This window comes from Rhea americana, unplaced genomic scaffold (assembly GCF_003343005.1).
Source record: "Rhea americana isolate MKP2758 unplaced genomic scaffold, rheAme1 scaffold_67, whole genome shotgun sequence".
Lineage (NCBI taxonomy): Eukaryota > Metazoa > Chordata > Aves > Rheiformes > Rheidae > Rhea > Rhea americana.
Genome location: NW_028186834.1, coordinates 1,158,734 through 1,172,958, shown reverse-complemented (window position 1 = coordinate 1,172,958; position 14,225 = coordinate 1,158,734). Strand labels below are relative to the sequence as shown.

The 14,225-nt window shown below is 46.7% G+C and overlaps 2 protein-coding genes across 2 annotated transcripts in view; both read left to right on the top strand.

Moving 5' to 3' along the window:
- Positions 1 to 3,221, top strand: part of THSD7B (thrombospondin type 1 domain containing 7B) — a 260,059-nt gene extending 256,838 nt beyond the window's left edge. The window contains exons 27-28 of the mRNA XM_085320933.1: positions 348 to 435; positions 2,223 to 3,221. Of these exons, the coding sequence (XP_085177059.1) occupies positions 348 to 435; positions 2,223 to 2,304 (170 nt within the window). The 3' untranslated portion in view covers positions 2,305 to 3,221. The remainder of the gene's footprint in view (positions 1 to 347; positions 436 to 2,222) is intronic.
- A 10,478-nt stretch (positions 3,222 to 13,699) lies between these two features.
- The window catches only part of LOC146586633 (carnosine N-methyltransferase 2), a 12,546-nt gene continuing 12,020 nt past the window's right edge, over positions 13,700 to 14,225 (top strand). Inside the window, exon 1 of the mRNA XM_085320940.1 lies at positions 13,700 to 13,819. The gene's annotated coding sequence lies outside the window, so the exon portion shown is untranslated. The remainder of the gene's footprint in view (positions 13,820 to 14,225) is intronic.

Sequence of the window (14,225 nt, the reverse complement as noted above, 5' to 3'; positions counted from 1 at the left end):
GCCGGGGCCGGCGGCCTGGCCGCACCGCGCCGCACGGCCGCCGTGCTGCTTCGGAGCACGGACCTGAAGGGTTCGTTCCGAGGTTTCCTGAGGAGAGCCTAAAATCTTCACCAAAGTTAAAATTCTGGCTTGAAAAGGAGTGCAGGAGAACGTTTTCCATCAAAAGCATACTCTTGATGGAGTATTCCCAGGCAGTCCTTGCTGTGTTTCCCATCAGCAGTAATACCACTTTTACTTGTGTGTTTTTTTCTTTTTTATCCTCTTTATCCTCTGAAGAATTTGTGTTTTAACATAAAGCTTCTTACTCTTTCCTTCTCTCCCGCCATCGTTTCCCCATCTTCCAACAGATGGTCGACTGAAGATCTGGGTGTATGGGGTATCAGCTGGTGGGTTCCTCCTCCTCATTTTCATGATTTTTACGTCCTACCTTATGTGGTAAGTCCTGCAGGTATTTTGTCCKTTGTTTGTTTGCTTTTATCTAAATAATCCAAGATACGGCACAGGCAAAGCCCTCTGTTGCAGAGATTTAATCTTCAAAGTCTTAAGGAAGAATTGAGCTTGGGATAATCTAACCACCATCATTTGGCCCCTACCTCAGAATAATTTAAACCTCTCAAAATTGTAAATGCTAACTGATAGGATCTTGCAGAAGCACTGTGGCTGTACAGGCTACATATGTGTCTATTTAGAGAAAGAATTATTTTTTTGATTATCAAAAGGTTTTATTCAGACTTGTGCTGGGATTAAAGGGCCTTTTATTGCACCTGCTTCAAAAAAAGATAAGTAAAACTGAAAAAAAAAAGACAAGAGGGCTGATTGGATCTAGAAGCTAGCTTCCGTTCAAGGAAGGACTAGGTAGAGTAAGGTCATTCAGCTGAAATATGTATTTGGCAAGGGACTATAAGGGAGATCTATGAAATCGTGAATGGAGTAGAGAAGGCAAATGGGGAAATTTTTTTTCCCACGGCATAAGAAACAGGAGGCATCTGATGAAATTATTTAAAATAAAGAAAAGATGTTATTTTTCACACAGTGCACTGTCCCGTGGTGAGGGCTTGGCTATCAGGTGCTGGGGGGGACAGGAGAGCTGGACTCCCCCATGGCCTAGCAGGTCCCAGGCAGTGGGGCCCTGGGTTAGATGTGGCTTCCTAGCTCCGGGCTCCGGCTCAGGTAGCTTTTCACAGCGAGACCATCAGGAGGAAACATGCCCCATTTCTAAAGCTTTTATTYCTAGCCACAGTTAGCAGTAGGATGCTGGTGTCCTGAAGCCCTGCTGCATCCTGAAACCCACATGTATCTCTGCCTGTGTGTTGTGCTGCGAGCCGAGATGTTTGCCTTCCCCCGGAGCAGCAGCCACCGCAAGGGCTGTGGTTTGATAGGGTTGACATCGCATTTTCCGGTTTAAATATTTAAGCAGATGCATCCAACAAGACACGAAGCATCAGTATCTACATGCCCTGCAGGGCCCACAGGCGGCCCTGAAGCCCACGGAGCTGGAAGAGCTCCAGAAATCATAATACTCTAAATTGTTCAAAACTCTAGCAAAGCTGAGCTGAGAACTGGAGAGTCACAGCTGTTTCCCGATAGTGACATTACCTTACGTCATCCAAAATCGCTTTATTCTCTCTCTCCCCTTCTCATTCTCTCATTTTCTTTCCTGCTCATTCTCTCTTTCTCTTCAATTAAAAACTTAAATAACAGATTTGAATGCTAGTTGGTAGTTCCTTATTTTTTATAAGACATAAGTACCAGTTCCCTGTGACCTCCAAGTGGAGCATATAGAGGATTTTTTATAAATAACATTACTTGGTTCTCCATCACTTGAAACTAGTGAGTGAGTATGTGTCTCTGTGACAGCAGTTATTGCTGCTTCACTGCAAGGGAGGAATGAGCATATCCCCGTTGCAGCCGGCCGGCGGCTCCACTTCGCTGTGAGACGCTCCTTGTTCGGTCGTCCGAGATGACAGCACAGGAGATCTGTTTTATTCCGTCTTGCAGACTAAGAGCAGGGCTGACCCGTCCTGCTCGGGCAGGCGGCACCAATCCTGCACGCTTAGCAGCCTGGGCATAGCCCCGTGCCCRAGGGGCCACCACGCAGCAGTGTCACCTAACTGCGAAATGAAAAGAGCCAGCATGGAGGGGTGGGGCTTTCTCTGTCTTTAAGCTTCATACACTATTAGTTTTTTACTATTATTCCTGAAATGCTTTTATTTTCCTTGCAGCAAAAGAACAAAACAGCATCAAAGCCCTCCTCCGCAGCAGAAGCCTCTCACCTTAGCCTACGACGGCGACGTTGACATGTAACAGGAAAAAATAAGTCCAAATGTAGACATCTACTGCCTTAACTGCTTTCTTTTTTTGTAAATCTCAGACTTCTCAGTTTTTTGAGGAATCTCCTGATGTGTAATACACTGGGCAGAACGGAAAGATTGCAAGCTTAGAATTTTGCCACTTCTTTATTAAAAAAGAAAAAAAAAAGAAAGAGTCAAAGACTTGGATCCTCTCTAAGTTTTCTGAAAAGACCAGAAAACATATCTCTTCCTGTTGAGCAATGGGAATAAAAAAAAATAAGAAAATCTCCAGATATCAAAAGGCATTATTAAAAAAAAAAAAAAAAAAAAAAAAAAAAAAAGAATGAGTCAAAGACTTGGATCCTCTCTAAGTTTTCTGAAAAGACCAGAAAACACATCTCTTCCTGTTGAGCAATGGGAATAAAAAAAATAAGAAAATCTCCAGATATCAAAAGGCATTATTAAAAAAGAAAGAAAAAAGAAAAAAAAAGGCATGACAATCTTGAGGAAAATGTGACATTTATGTAAATGACAAGTTTGACACGGCATCATTATGCACTATATTAGTGCAGGGCTCTTTATTCTTCACATACTTCAACAATGAGTTTTCTAGTGTTTACATTTCGTTCAAAAGACTTTAAAACTGGATCATGCATTTTGAGAAGCGCAAAGAAGAGTGAGTTGAAGGGACTGAAATTTTCTGTTTTTTTATAGTTTATTGCTTCTTATCCTGTTTTCTAGTCTGGAATATGATTTTGCTTCATTTCCACCTATAGGACAGAATAAGGATTGTTATGAAAAAACGTAGGTGGTTTCTTAACTGAAAATATTTTTTAAAGAGTTGAGTAGATAGGTGTTTTGATGAATGGCTAGAGGACTTGATTGTTTAAAAAGTATTTTAAATTAAATTGAACCATGTAGATACATTATGGCCAGTTTAAATTGTTATTCAGTTTAATTAATACAAACTCTGCTTTTGTATTTAAATTTTCTTATCTGAAATATTTATAAATTCTTTTTTCAAATTTAATTACCTGACCTCATTTAATATACATCTAACACAAATACTGTTTGTAGAAGGTCTTGCTTTTTTAAATGTTTCAAAACCACTGAAGAGTTGCATATTATAAGCATCTGGGAACATTTGAAGAGGGTAAGTGTTTATAATAGTGTGTGTTGCAAGTAAGAAAGTGCCATCTTGTGGTATTGGCTTGTATTTATAAGCAAATAAAATGCTAAGGAGAGTGAGAATATTGCTTCTGGTATATTGAATTAAATGTGTGTAAACAACATTAATTATTAGTGTTTTACTGTGTCTGGAATTGGACCCTGTTCTCAAACAGTTCTGGGGTATTTTGTACTGAGTTGATTGGTAGAAGAAATACCATAGACACGCAGAAGTTCAGAAAATAATTGCAGATCTGGAGAACGTTTGGTCTTACTTTTAGCTCAATTTTACTCCTTATTCTAGTAATTAGAAAGAAGGAAAGGGATTATCGCCAGGCAAAGCGATCTGCGTAGCCTGTCTCAAAGGGCAGTTGCTTCGGAGCAGATCACGCCGAGGGGAGACCGTGATGAGGACCGAATGCCCTGTTGGTGGGGCTGCGTTGCTGCTCCTCACTGTGTAAAACCATGAGAATATCAGCGCRTAGGTGGTGAAAAAGGCCGGTGGTGCGGAGAAGAAAACAGTCGCGAGCCCGATTGCCCGTAGCAGATACGCTGCTAGCCCCACTTTCTGCTGCGGAGCCAGAACCGATTATGGGGTAGAAAGCAGGAACCGGAGTTTCTCAGTGGCATGGGGGACCTACATCTTCTCTTTAACAGTACTCTGTCCTGAACCTGTGAGTAAAATACAGAGGCTAAGGGCTGCAAGGGAAATAACAGCCCAGTGTTATTAAGAATAATATTGCCAGATCTACATTTTTTTCCCTGTGGAATAGGATGTGAGGAGAACACTTCTCTGTGAATAATGAAGAAATAAAATCAGTTGTAACCTGTTCAAAAAGTCGTTAGCATGGGAAAGTTGGTGTAATAGTAACAAAAAATGACAGTGCAACAYGTGGTCATTGCCCTCGATATTGGCATAGGTTACAAGCCAAGCTGTGAARCTTTCCTCTTCCCTGGGCCAGCCTCAGAGCTGAAAGCATAGCTTGACTCRGAGAACCACTGAAGTGCACTGATTTATACAAGGTTGCTGCATTACACATGCCTCATTTTTAATCCTAACTGAGCAGTATCTATTAGAGTGTTTCAGTCTGAAATGTTGCTCCATTCTTAGAGCGTAGCATAGGGATAGTCCCAATATGCATTCAGGAGATGCGACTTCAATGCAGACCTGATGGCTGTTGAAGAGTCATGGCTCAAGTCACAGCTTGCAAAACCATCAATTTCTGCAGGGGGCAATTGTTGCCAATATCATGAAAGAGCTTCATGTGTACATGTAACACCTTTGTATGTACACGATATACACTATGTGTTTTACATGATGTGGGATGGAGAATTATTCATCTGGGAATGGTAATATGCAACACAATACTGCAAAGCTTCACAATTTAGAACCAGAAATGGTCATTCATGAAAATTTTGCAATGTAATTGCAGGTATTCAATAACTTGGGGTTGAATAAAGCTGCGCAGTTGAGCTGAGGAGCTTGTGGCCCTGCAGGATCAATGAGGCTGAGAATGTAACATAATCCAGAAAAGGGAATTGGATATTTGGACAGTTACCAAGATTATTGATACTTGTAAGAGCCCCGGATAAATGCGCTGAAAGGGATACCCAGCTCTTAAAGCTGTTAAAGCGCAGAGTCAATTCCTGCCTCTCAGAGTCCAGAATGAGTCACGACATGAAAGGATTAATCCCAAATCTTGCCTACTCAGTGCTTCGTGAAGTTCAGGCTGAAGTATCTAGTGCTGACTGTTGCTGCGGATAGGAAGGAGATCTTGGTCCGATTCAGCACTGTTAGGATATTTGTCTGATTGTGTTTAACAGCATCTAATGGTGAAGAGTTTGCCAAATGTCCCTACCATAACCGGTAGTTCATAACCAAATAATACAGTAGGATGCACTTACTGGGTCATACCTTTAATTTCAGCAGTATTGATTTCAATGGCCACTGCCAGATTTTTCCTACATCTATATTATAGCTGTGAAACATGCAACTCTCTTTCAAAGCCTTTGAGATCTCTCTTCTGTGGGATTCTCTCTCCTTCATTTAAAGACTTCAGCAGTGAAGCAGAATAGCACCAACTGCAATAAGATACTGGAAAGCAAATTGCCAAGAAGTGTTGAAGTGTTGYGTGCTTACATAATTCCTGCAGTTATTTCAATTATGCTGATAAATAGGATATTTGCATGCACAGGTAGCACATCTATGCAGATCATTGCGACTAAATACTTGGAACATCTAGGCCTTTATGTGAGATATGTACAGTCAACCACCGTTCCTCCTGGAGAAACCGCCTGACATCGTGGGGAGCTTGCCACCGAAGTTAGGAGGGCGGGATGCCAGCTGCAGTCCTCTCCCTTCCTCCTTGCTTACTCAGGAAGCGTCACCGAGACTTTAACTCTAGATGCTACAGCCAAGAACACGACTGTAATTTTATTTGCCCTGGTAACAGACTACTATAAAACTTCCTCCAAGGCAAGGTAGATAAAGACCCGTGAATTAGTTTGTGCTCATATTGATACGTCTGCAAGAATAGCCTAATTGCATGAATCTCTTTGCTSAAGTGCACCTGCATTCCCAGCCACTTTCATAAAGAAAATACTACCTTTCTTGAAAAAAATTGAGCAGTTCCATTTTGGTTTAGTCCTGGTAAGGTCTGTCAGACCTTTTTACTGTCAGAGATCAGATACTTTGCTGCTAACATAGCATAGCTGATTTCTTGAAAGAGTTATTTTTTCCTAATATGCAACTTAATTTTTCCCCTATGAATGGAAGGAGAGATGTGGTTTAAGTGCAGTGTCAGGGGTTGTTTTCAACTGGGAAGTAGTAATGCAGGAAAGAAACAATATAATTCAGGACTTTGAAACCTGGAGCAGGAGACCTGGTGTATTAACTTGCCTCAAGACAGATTAAGATTCTGTCTGGTTTAAAACATAATTTGTAAGCATTAAGTGCCAGATTTTACAGCTGTGACGCGCTGCTGTCCTGGACAGGTGCATGATTTATACCCTCCGGCTGAAGGTCTGTCTGCATGCATGCTGTTGAGTGCCATCAATGTGCACGTATTATTTGATTCCCCGAGCCGCGGGCTGGCAGGTAGCTCTGTTCCTGTCATKTAGCTGCTGGCTCTACTTGTGCACCGGGCCTTGCCGTTAAGCCGCGGTGACGTGATCTGACTTGACTTGCAACGCGTAYGGTGGGTCGTGCCTCCGGCTTCCGTCAGGCGTGGAAACCAACCAGAGTCTCATGTAATTCCTCCCGGTTTTCCCTAATCTGCTCTGTCAGCCAGAGAGGGAAAGTCCCCAGCTCGCAGCGGTCTCCCTGCCCCAGTGTGTCTGTGCTGATGGGCGATGTGACGCGTTTGGGCATTTTTACCAGTCTAAAAAGTTTTATGGCTCTGAAGTTGCCTTAAAGAAATCTGTCTAACCCCTTTTYGATAACGAGGACTAGAAAGATGGGAGTAACTATTATTAAATAAATGGAATTGCACGTAGCCTTTGGTTGTTCCTTCTTGGCAGAGGTAAATGAAAGAAAAATCTCACTACRAAACTTAACAGCACAAGCCTCCTCTGCCCCTTGAAATGGTTTATTATTTGGCCACACTTCGTAATCTGGTTACGTTTACACTTGGGAAGAAAAGAATAGATTTGAATGAATAGTTGTAAGAGTAATCATAGCTACAGGATGCTTTCAGCATGAATTTTTAATATATACCTTTTTATCTTCCAAGCTAATGCAGTTTGTTCTTGTTTTAAAATGTAAACAACGTTCATTGGTCACATAGGAAATGTCTCAGAAAAGAATCCAACCCCCCCCCCATATTTGCACTCACTGGTAATTATGCTCATTTGCTTTGATTACACGCGTTGTTACAACAGTGCATAGAATGGACTCCAGACAGATAGATGGGTTAAAGCAGTTCATGGGATTTATCCTGTCTCTGAAGAGATGTTTTGATAGAATGAAAAATCAGATGCAATTTCCTCTGATAAAGAAGAATGTTAATTTTCTCCTCTGCTTTATGAAAGTTCACCAGCACGTTATGAATATTGTAGTTGTTTGATGCCAATACGACATTTGGACAAAAACTGTTCAAATGTAATAACGTGAGGAAGCTTTCACAACTAAGCAAATGAAGTGGCGCAAGCATTAATTTTGAGGCTGGGGCAGTGCGTGTGGGGGGGAGTTTGCTGTTTTTTTGGTGCCGCCTGGCTGGTATCTGCGTGCCGGCAGGGTTAGACCAAGGACCAACGTGACTTCTCTCTCCATTGCAGCTAACGTTGTGTTAGCTCAGTTCCGAACATTGYATTTAGCGAGCTTTAGCTTGCAGATAATGTCTCTCACCTGACACTGCTGTAGCATCAGGCAAAACCCCATTTGGAGAGGGCAGAGGAGGGATCTGTCTGATCCAAAGTCAATAAATGATGCCCACTGACTTCACTTAGAGATGATCGGATCCTCTGTAGGTTATTATCTGTTGCTTCCTTAGAGCTGTCCAGCACACTTTGCAAATATGAATTCGTTAATCCCGAAATGTGTGACAAAAAGTGATTCAGTCGCACAGTTTGGTTTTGCTTTCTGCATTCCCCGTCAATGTAATTCAGTGGCTGAATTAGAGAAGAACATCACCTCAWCTGCGGTGATAACGCAGACCCGCGCCAGAGCCCGAGCGTGCCTTGGGAAGGGTGCTCTGCAGCAGGGTGAAGCTTGTTGCCTTGCACGCGTTGAGTAAACCAAACCTATCTGAACTTATTTAGGTTGAGTTTTGGGGGTCTACYTGAGGGCAGAAGTATAAAATTTCAATGACTAGACACAGTAGAGGTTTAAATGTAATCAATCATCTTCTGTGTTTTGATGAAATATCATGCAGAAAGTCCAGAAAGTCGTTGAGGGTTTTCCTATGGCTAGTGGATCGTTTTAATTATTTCCTCTGATGACTCAAAAGCCTTGTCTTTGTATAAAAAATTCAAAGTAGGATTTTGGAGAAGAAACTTTTCTATGACAGGGTATTATGTCCTCCATGATATACTACGTAGAGCTTGTGGAAGTTGTTGCCTAGGTAAAACACCAGCAGCTACTTGCGTTCCTGGTGCTGCAGTTCAACAGTTAGTTTCGAGGTGTGAGAGAGGGTCACTAAAACACGGCCCGTGGGGCTGCACTCGCTGAACCATCTCTGCGTCGCTCCCACTGCCAGACCTAGGAAATACCGGACCAGAAGCAAGTTATAGCAGAGCAACTCGAGACATTTCCTTTCTCCCTGCCGGCCCCACGCCCCTCTTCCAGCTCTGCGGGGTGGGACGGCTCCCCCCGAGCGCAGCGGTGAAATCTGCCCTGCTTTCTCAGGGCCGGGCAGCCCTGGGAGGCTGCTAGCGCTTCTCCAGGGGAGCCGACAGCCAGCAGCGGCTTCGTGCGCTTAATGCAACCAGCCGCTGGAGCCTGGTGACGTCTGAACTGTGGCCAAAAGCCGTGATGCAGATGTGTCACGTCACGGTTGCTTGTCACTCGGTTCCCTTCCGTGATACGGCAGATCCWCGCACGTTATTTTTAAATGTAGTCTCTATTACTGCAAAGCAGTAGCTGGAAATATTTCCTGGTTTATTTGCTTCATGCCAAATGAGTTTTTTACTCAATTTGTTGTCAAAACCACTATCTTCTTCTGAGGAAAGAGAGTACATTTGCATGCACTGCTCTCCAGCAGTTCTGTTTTCTTCAGGGTTAGGGACTGTCATCATTTTCTGATCTCTGTCAAGATTTACCCACAAAATTTGTGCTGATGAGCTCACGGGACCTAAGCCAGGTGTAACTGAGAGGAGTACAAATCTGTCCACAGTGCTAAACAGGCTGCAGAGAGGCCAAAAGGATTGAATTTCTCTCCTGTGTCACTCCTGTATGTACAACATGGATCATTTCTGACAAAAAAAAAAAAGAACAAAAAAACTTTGGATTTTGCAAAGTCGTGCAGTATTTTTAATATCCTGGAAGAGCACTGCCTAGATGTGAGTCGACCCTCCCTAAGGTGAGACTGATGGATCCCCTTTGCAGTTCCCACTTCACACAGCCGAGGTTTCATTTCAGCGAAACCAAAAGACCTGATGAACTGGTAACCCCGCTCACAAATCGTTTGGGGCAAGTCTCCCAAGTAGTAAAATTGTGAGTACTTTTCTATATAATGGTAGAGCTTTTACTCTTCATCATCTTGCTGCTGTGTCGATGACGACCAGGACGAAGTACAACTTCAAAACGCGGAAAGCTGCAGGTCTCGCGCCGCCGCGCGGACCCGGGAAGCGGTCGCAGGGGAAGAGCCGCGACGGCGTGGCGTGTGGGACGAACCCGGGAGCCCGGAGCGAGCGGGCGCCGCGCTCGGCCCCGGCAGGTTCGCCCTCGCGTTGCCCCTGCACTGCGGCGATAGCCCGGCTTGGCCCAGGGGTGCCGGGAGGTCACGGGTGCAGCTTCACCGGCACTGCAGGTAGGACCATTAATACCTCCCCCCGAAAAAACCCACCCACGCCGGTAACCTGTTTCAGGACAGGCTCCGTTCCCCCAATACACCGATGGGGCGAGGTGGGTCTTGTGCGTATTAGCAGTGGGCCAAGGACAGAAACAGCGATAGCTGGGCCAGTGCTGAGAGCTCTAGGAGAAAACATCTCCCGATTAAAATTCTGGCCATGCCTAAAGCTGCTGCTTGGTGCAGTCAAGCATGTTCTGTGCTTTTTTTTTTTTTTTTTTTTTTTTTTTTTTTTTTTTTTTTTTTTTTTTTTTTTTTTTTTTTTTTTTTTTTTTTTTTTTTTTTTTCTGTATCAGCTTTGATTACTTTGTCTGTAAAACTTCAGCTCAGCTTTCCAAAGTGAAGCATTTAAAGTGAAGCTTTTTTCTTCCCTCACTGACACTGAAACAATGAATATGAATCAGGATTTCCATTCCCTTCCCCCCCCCCCCACATCCATTTGCTTGATCGAAGTGGCTTGCCAGACTAGTTTTACTTTGAYAAACCTAATAAGGAAAAAGCACTTTCTAGCTCTATATTGTTTTATGCCTTATTTGTGACTTCAGAAYCCTTTTTACAGGTTTAAAGACAATTTATGCTTTATTGCCCTTGAGTCATTTTATGAGAGCACTTGTGTTTTCCCCGACATAAAAATGTCCCCCTATAACACGATGCATATTAAATGGGTGTTTGAGCAGAAACGAAGCAGCGTGCCGCGAGCYGACGGCTCCGTCCTGCGCGGCTCCGCGCGGAGGCAACCGCGGGGCGGCCGCCGCCGGGCCGGTTCCCGCGGCGGGACCCTGCTCGCGCCCGCGTGCTCGCTGCGGGCATCTTGGTGCTCGCCTCGCAGACGTGGTTCCTCATTTCATCTGCGCTTAAAGGATGTTAATTTTTTTAGTGTTAAGGGAGCTTTGCTGCTGCATGAGCCCCGCATCTCCCGGGAAATTATTCTGGCTCCCGCCATCGCCGACGCGATTTGTCCTGCAGCAAGCGAGATTTGCTGTGAAGTTAGTTCTGGTTGAGTCGCTAATCATCCACGTCTGGGCGGTGCGGTTGTTCTTCGTCTTTTTTTTTAGGAAAGGGCCTGTGAGTCGAGCTGCCCGGCGCCTCCTGCTAGTTACCAGCAGCGGGGAGCAGAAATTGGGTTGGGGTTTCAGCGCCTCGGGCAACGGGCTTTTCCCACGGCCCTGCAGGAATGAACGTGGCAGAAGTTTCCAAGCGGCCTTGGAGGAGGGCGAGGGCACGAGAGCGGGGAAAGCCCAACCTTTCGGTAGATGYGAAATCGCAAGCCCCGCTCTATCCCATTTGCTCATTTTGAGTGTAATACCAAGTTTTTGTTGGTGCCGGAAGAGCGTAATCAGGCAGCACGCCCGGGCGGACCCGTCACGGTGCCAAGATCAAGAAGAGTTTTCCCTGTGTTAGGGAAGCTCGTTCACAAGTTTTTTGTTTAAGGAAGGAAAAAAGGCAGAAGTTCGACGCGGGCTTTGGCGTAGGGAGAGCTCCGGCCCACGCTGCGGCTGGGAGACGTTCCCGGGAAAACCTCTCCGYGGGCTCGGCCGGGGCAGCGAGCGGCCCCGGGGGTGGCTGCGGCGGGGTGGACCCGGGCTCGGCAGCGGGCGCTGCGGGGAGACGCTTCGGTTTTCTTTTTGAAAGTCTGCAGTGATTTTTGAAGCCGGCTGCTACCATCTTGCAGCATCCAATTTACTGAGGGTTTTTTTTTGTTTTTTGTTTTTTTTTGGGGAGGTGCTGGTCCTTTCGTAACCGCTRACGCCAGCGGTGGCGGGTTCAGCCGCTCGGCGCGGGAATGCGCAGGGCGAGGGAGCGCTTCCAYGGCCCGAGGGAGCTCCTGGCACAGGCGCCTGCTGGGCGGAAGGTGCAAAACCAAAAGCAATATTAAGCTGTGGGTTTTGGTTTTTTCCCCCCTGCCAAGCAAGTGTTTTTGCTCAGCTTGGCTCTGCTGGCTCCGTACGAGCGGAGCAGCGCAAAGGCAGATTGCAAAGGGACTCCGGGCCCCGTAACTCTATCAGTTTTGATCAATTTTTCAGGCAAGTTAGTAATACCCCAGGGAGCGTGTCAGCGTGCTTTATGGAAGTCTGCAAGTGCCTACCGTGGCTAATCCGTAAAGCTCAAATGGTTTCCTGGAAAACAGACATTTTGTTGTCGCCATGAGGAGACTGCTAAGCGGCRAGGAAAAAATAGAGGAAAAAATACACTGAGCCTGCAGTACCTGCTCTAGATACTGCRGACACCTTGGGTGGGAATCATCTATCTGCAGCACCTAAAGGAGAGCTGCTCGCAGTATCTGGAAAAAAAAAAGTACTTCTGTTTAYTTTTAATGACATCTAATTATCAATTTCTAGCAATTCTTGGAGGTGCAATTTAAAATGCACAGCAGTTGTCCCCCTGCCCAGCTCTTAAAAAGTGGCTGAACTGATGGCCTTAGCTCAACGTTTTAAGCTTATGGCTTGAGAAAGATGTTTCACCTCCTAGGTATTGAGTGGTTCTCCCAGTTTTCTGGATTTATCCTTCTGATAAAAGATTACTTTGCTTTCAGGCTATTTATCAAAGCTTCATTTCTCGGGCATCTCAGAGGTGTSAGATGTTCCCTTTCCGTATTAATTATCCCGTCCGAGATGCCCTGCGATTCCTCCCTTGCTCCCCCCACCGGTCAGGGAAACCTTTGTGAAACTGCTCTGAAATGGACCCATTTCTGGCCTTCTTGCCATGGCTCTTCTGCATTTTGATCCCTGGTGCACGTGCTGGGTATCTCATGTCCTCTCCAAGGGAGACCCCAGGGTCTGCCAAAACCCAGAAATTTTTACCTTTAAAAAATAGGCTAGGAGAGGGTTTTTTTTCACATTCGCCTAGATCCTAGGATAAGTACTGATTTCCCAGGGAGGGGAGAAAAAAATTGCCAGGAGATTTGACTGCTGAGCCCCAGGGAAACCTCCCGGCTTTTCTGCACAGCGACTGTTCCGAATCGTGGCTGTTTCCAGAGATTCCCGCTTGGCCGAGCACCGCGTCGGCCGCGCTCTGCTCGACGCTGAACCAGCCCCGACGCGAAACGCGGCGGCGATGGCCGGTGCTCGCGGAGCCGCGGCGGAGGAAAAGCATCCTTGCACCACCCTCTAGCGTGCAAACTGCGGAAAAGCCGGCTCATGCTTGGTACAATGCATCTCATATTTAGTAAAATACACCTCTCTGCGGTCCCTTTGGTTCGGGCGACGCTCTCTGCTCTGTCTCGCAGCCGGCTATCGACGGCTGCCTCTAGCCCCTGCACCCTCACGCTGCTGCCCGCTATTATTATTTTTTAATACTAAAAATAACGTTGGCCACTGCCGGCCGGGCACGGGGCCGGCTCCTGCCCAGGGCGGCTGAGCTGCTTTTCCTGCTCTCGCCTCCTCTCTGGCCGCCCGCCTCGGGGCACAGCGGTGGGTTTGCCCCGATAGTTCCCGCAGGAGAGTACAGAAGAAAATCTGAATGCTGCTCCGAACGGGATCAACGTTCCCTTGCGCGAACCTGGCTGTGCACACAACGGAGGCGCTGCCTGCCGGCGGGGCCGGCCTCGGGCGGCCCGCTGCTGCCGGCGGCGGGCACAAAGCCCTATTGTTTCCCGCCGGCACAAAGCCCTATTGTCCCCCCCCCCCCGCTCCGGCACAACAAGCGCCATTGTTGCGGGATAATGGGGGCTCGTTAGAGCCTCTGGCGGACCTGCCGGGCCGGGGGCGGGGGGGAGGAGGGTTTTTTTAGGTCGTTTTTTGTTGTTTTTTGTTGTTTTTCCYTGCGGCGCTCCAGGTTCATAAAAGGAGTCCCCGGAGCGGCGCCGGAGCAGGCAGCCCGCCGCGACCGCGGCTCCCGCTGTGCCGCGCCGGGAAGGTACGGCTTTCCGTCCCGTCCGTCCGTCCGTCCGTCCGTCCCGCCGGGGCCGGGCTGCGCCGCGCCGGGGGGCACCCGGGGGGCGCGGGAGCAAAGGGCGCCGCTGCCGGGGCCCGCGGCTCTGCCGCGAGCGTTTACGGAGCTGGAAGGAGGATGTAAAATCGCCGCCAAGGTGGTCTGGGCGGTTTCCGTGCGCGTTTTACAGCGTGCAGAGGAGCTGGCTTCTTTCCTCATCTTGGACCTGAACATTTTGGTTAAGATCAGCGATGTGGTTGTTTCTCACTTCACATGCAGCCACGGGCCTATCTCAGGGTGGAGACGACTTAAATCCGCTTCAAAGGCAAATCTAATGTAGAATGAGGTCACTTGCTAGGTGAAGCAACTCCGTCTGAGAGCGAGCTAGCCG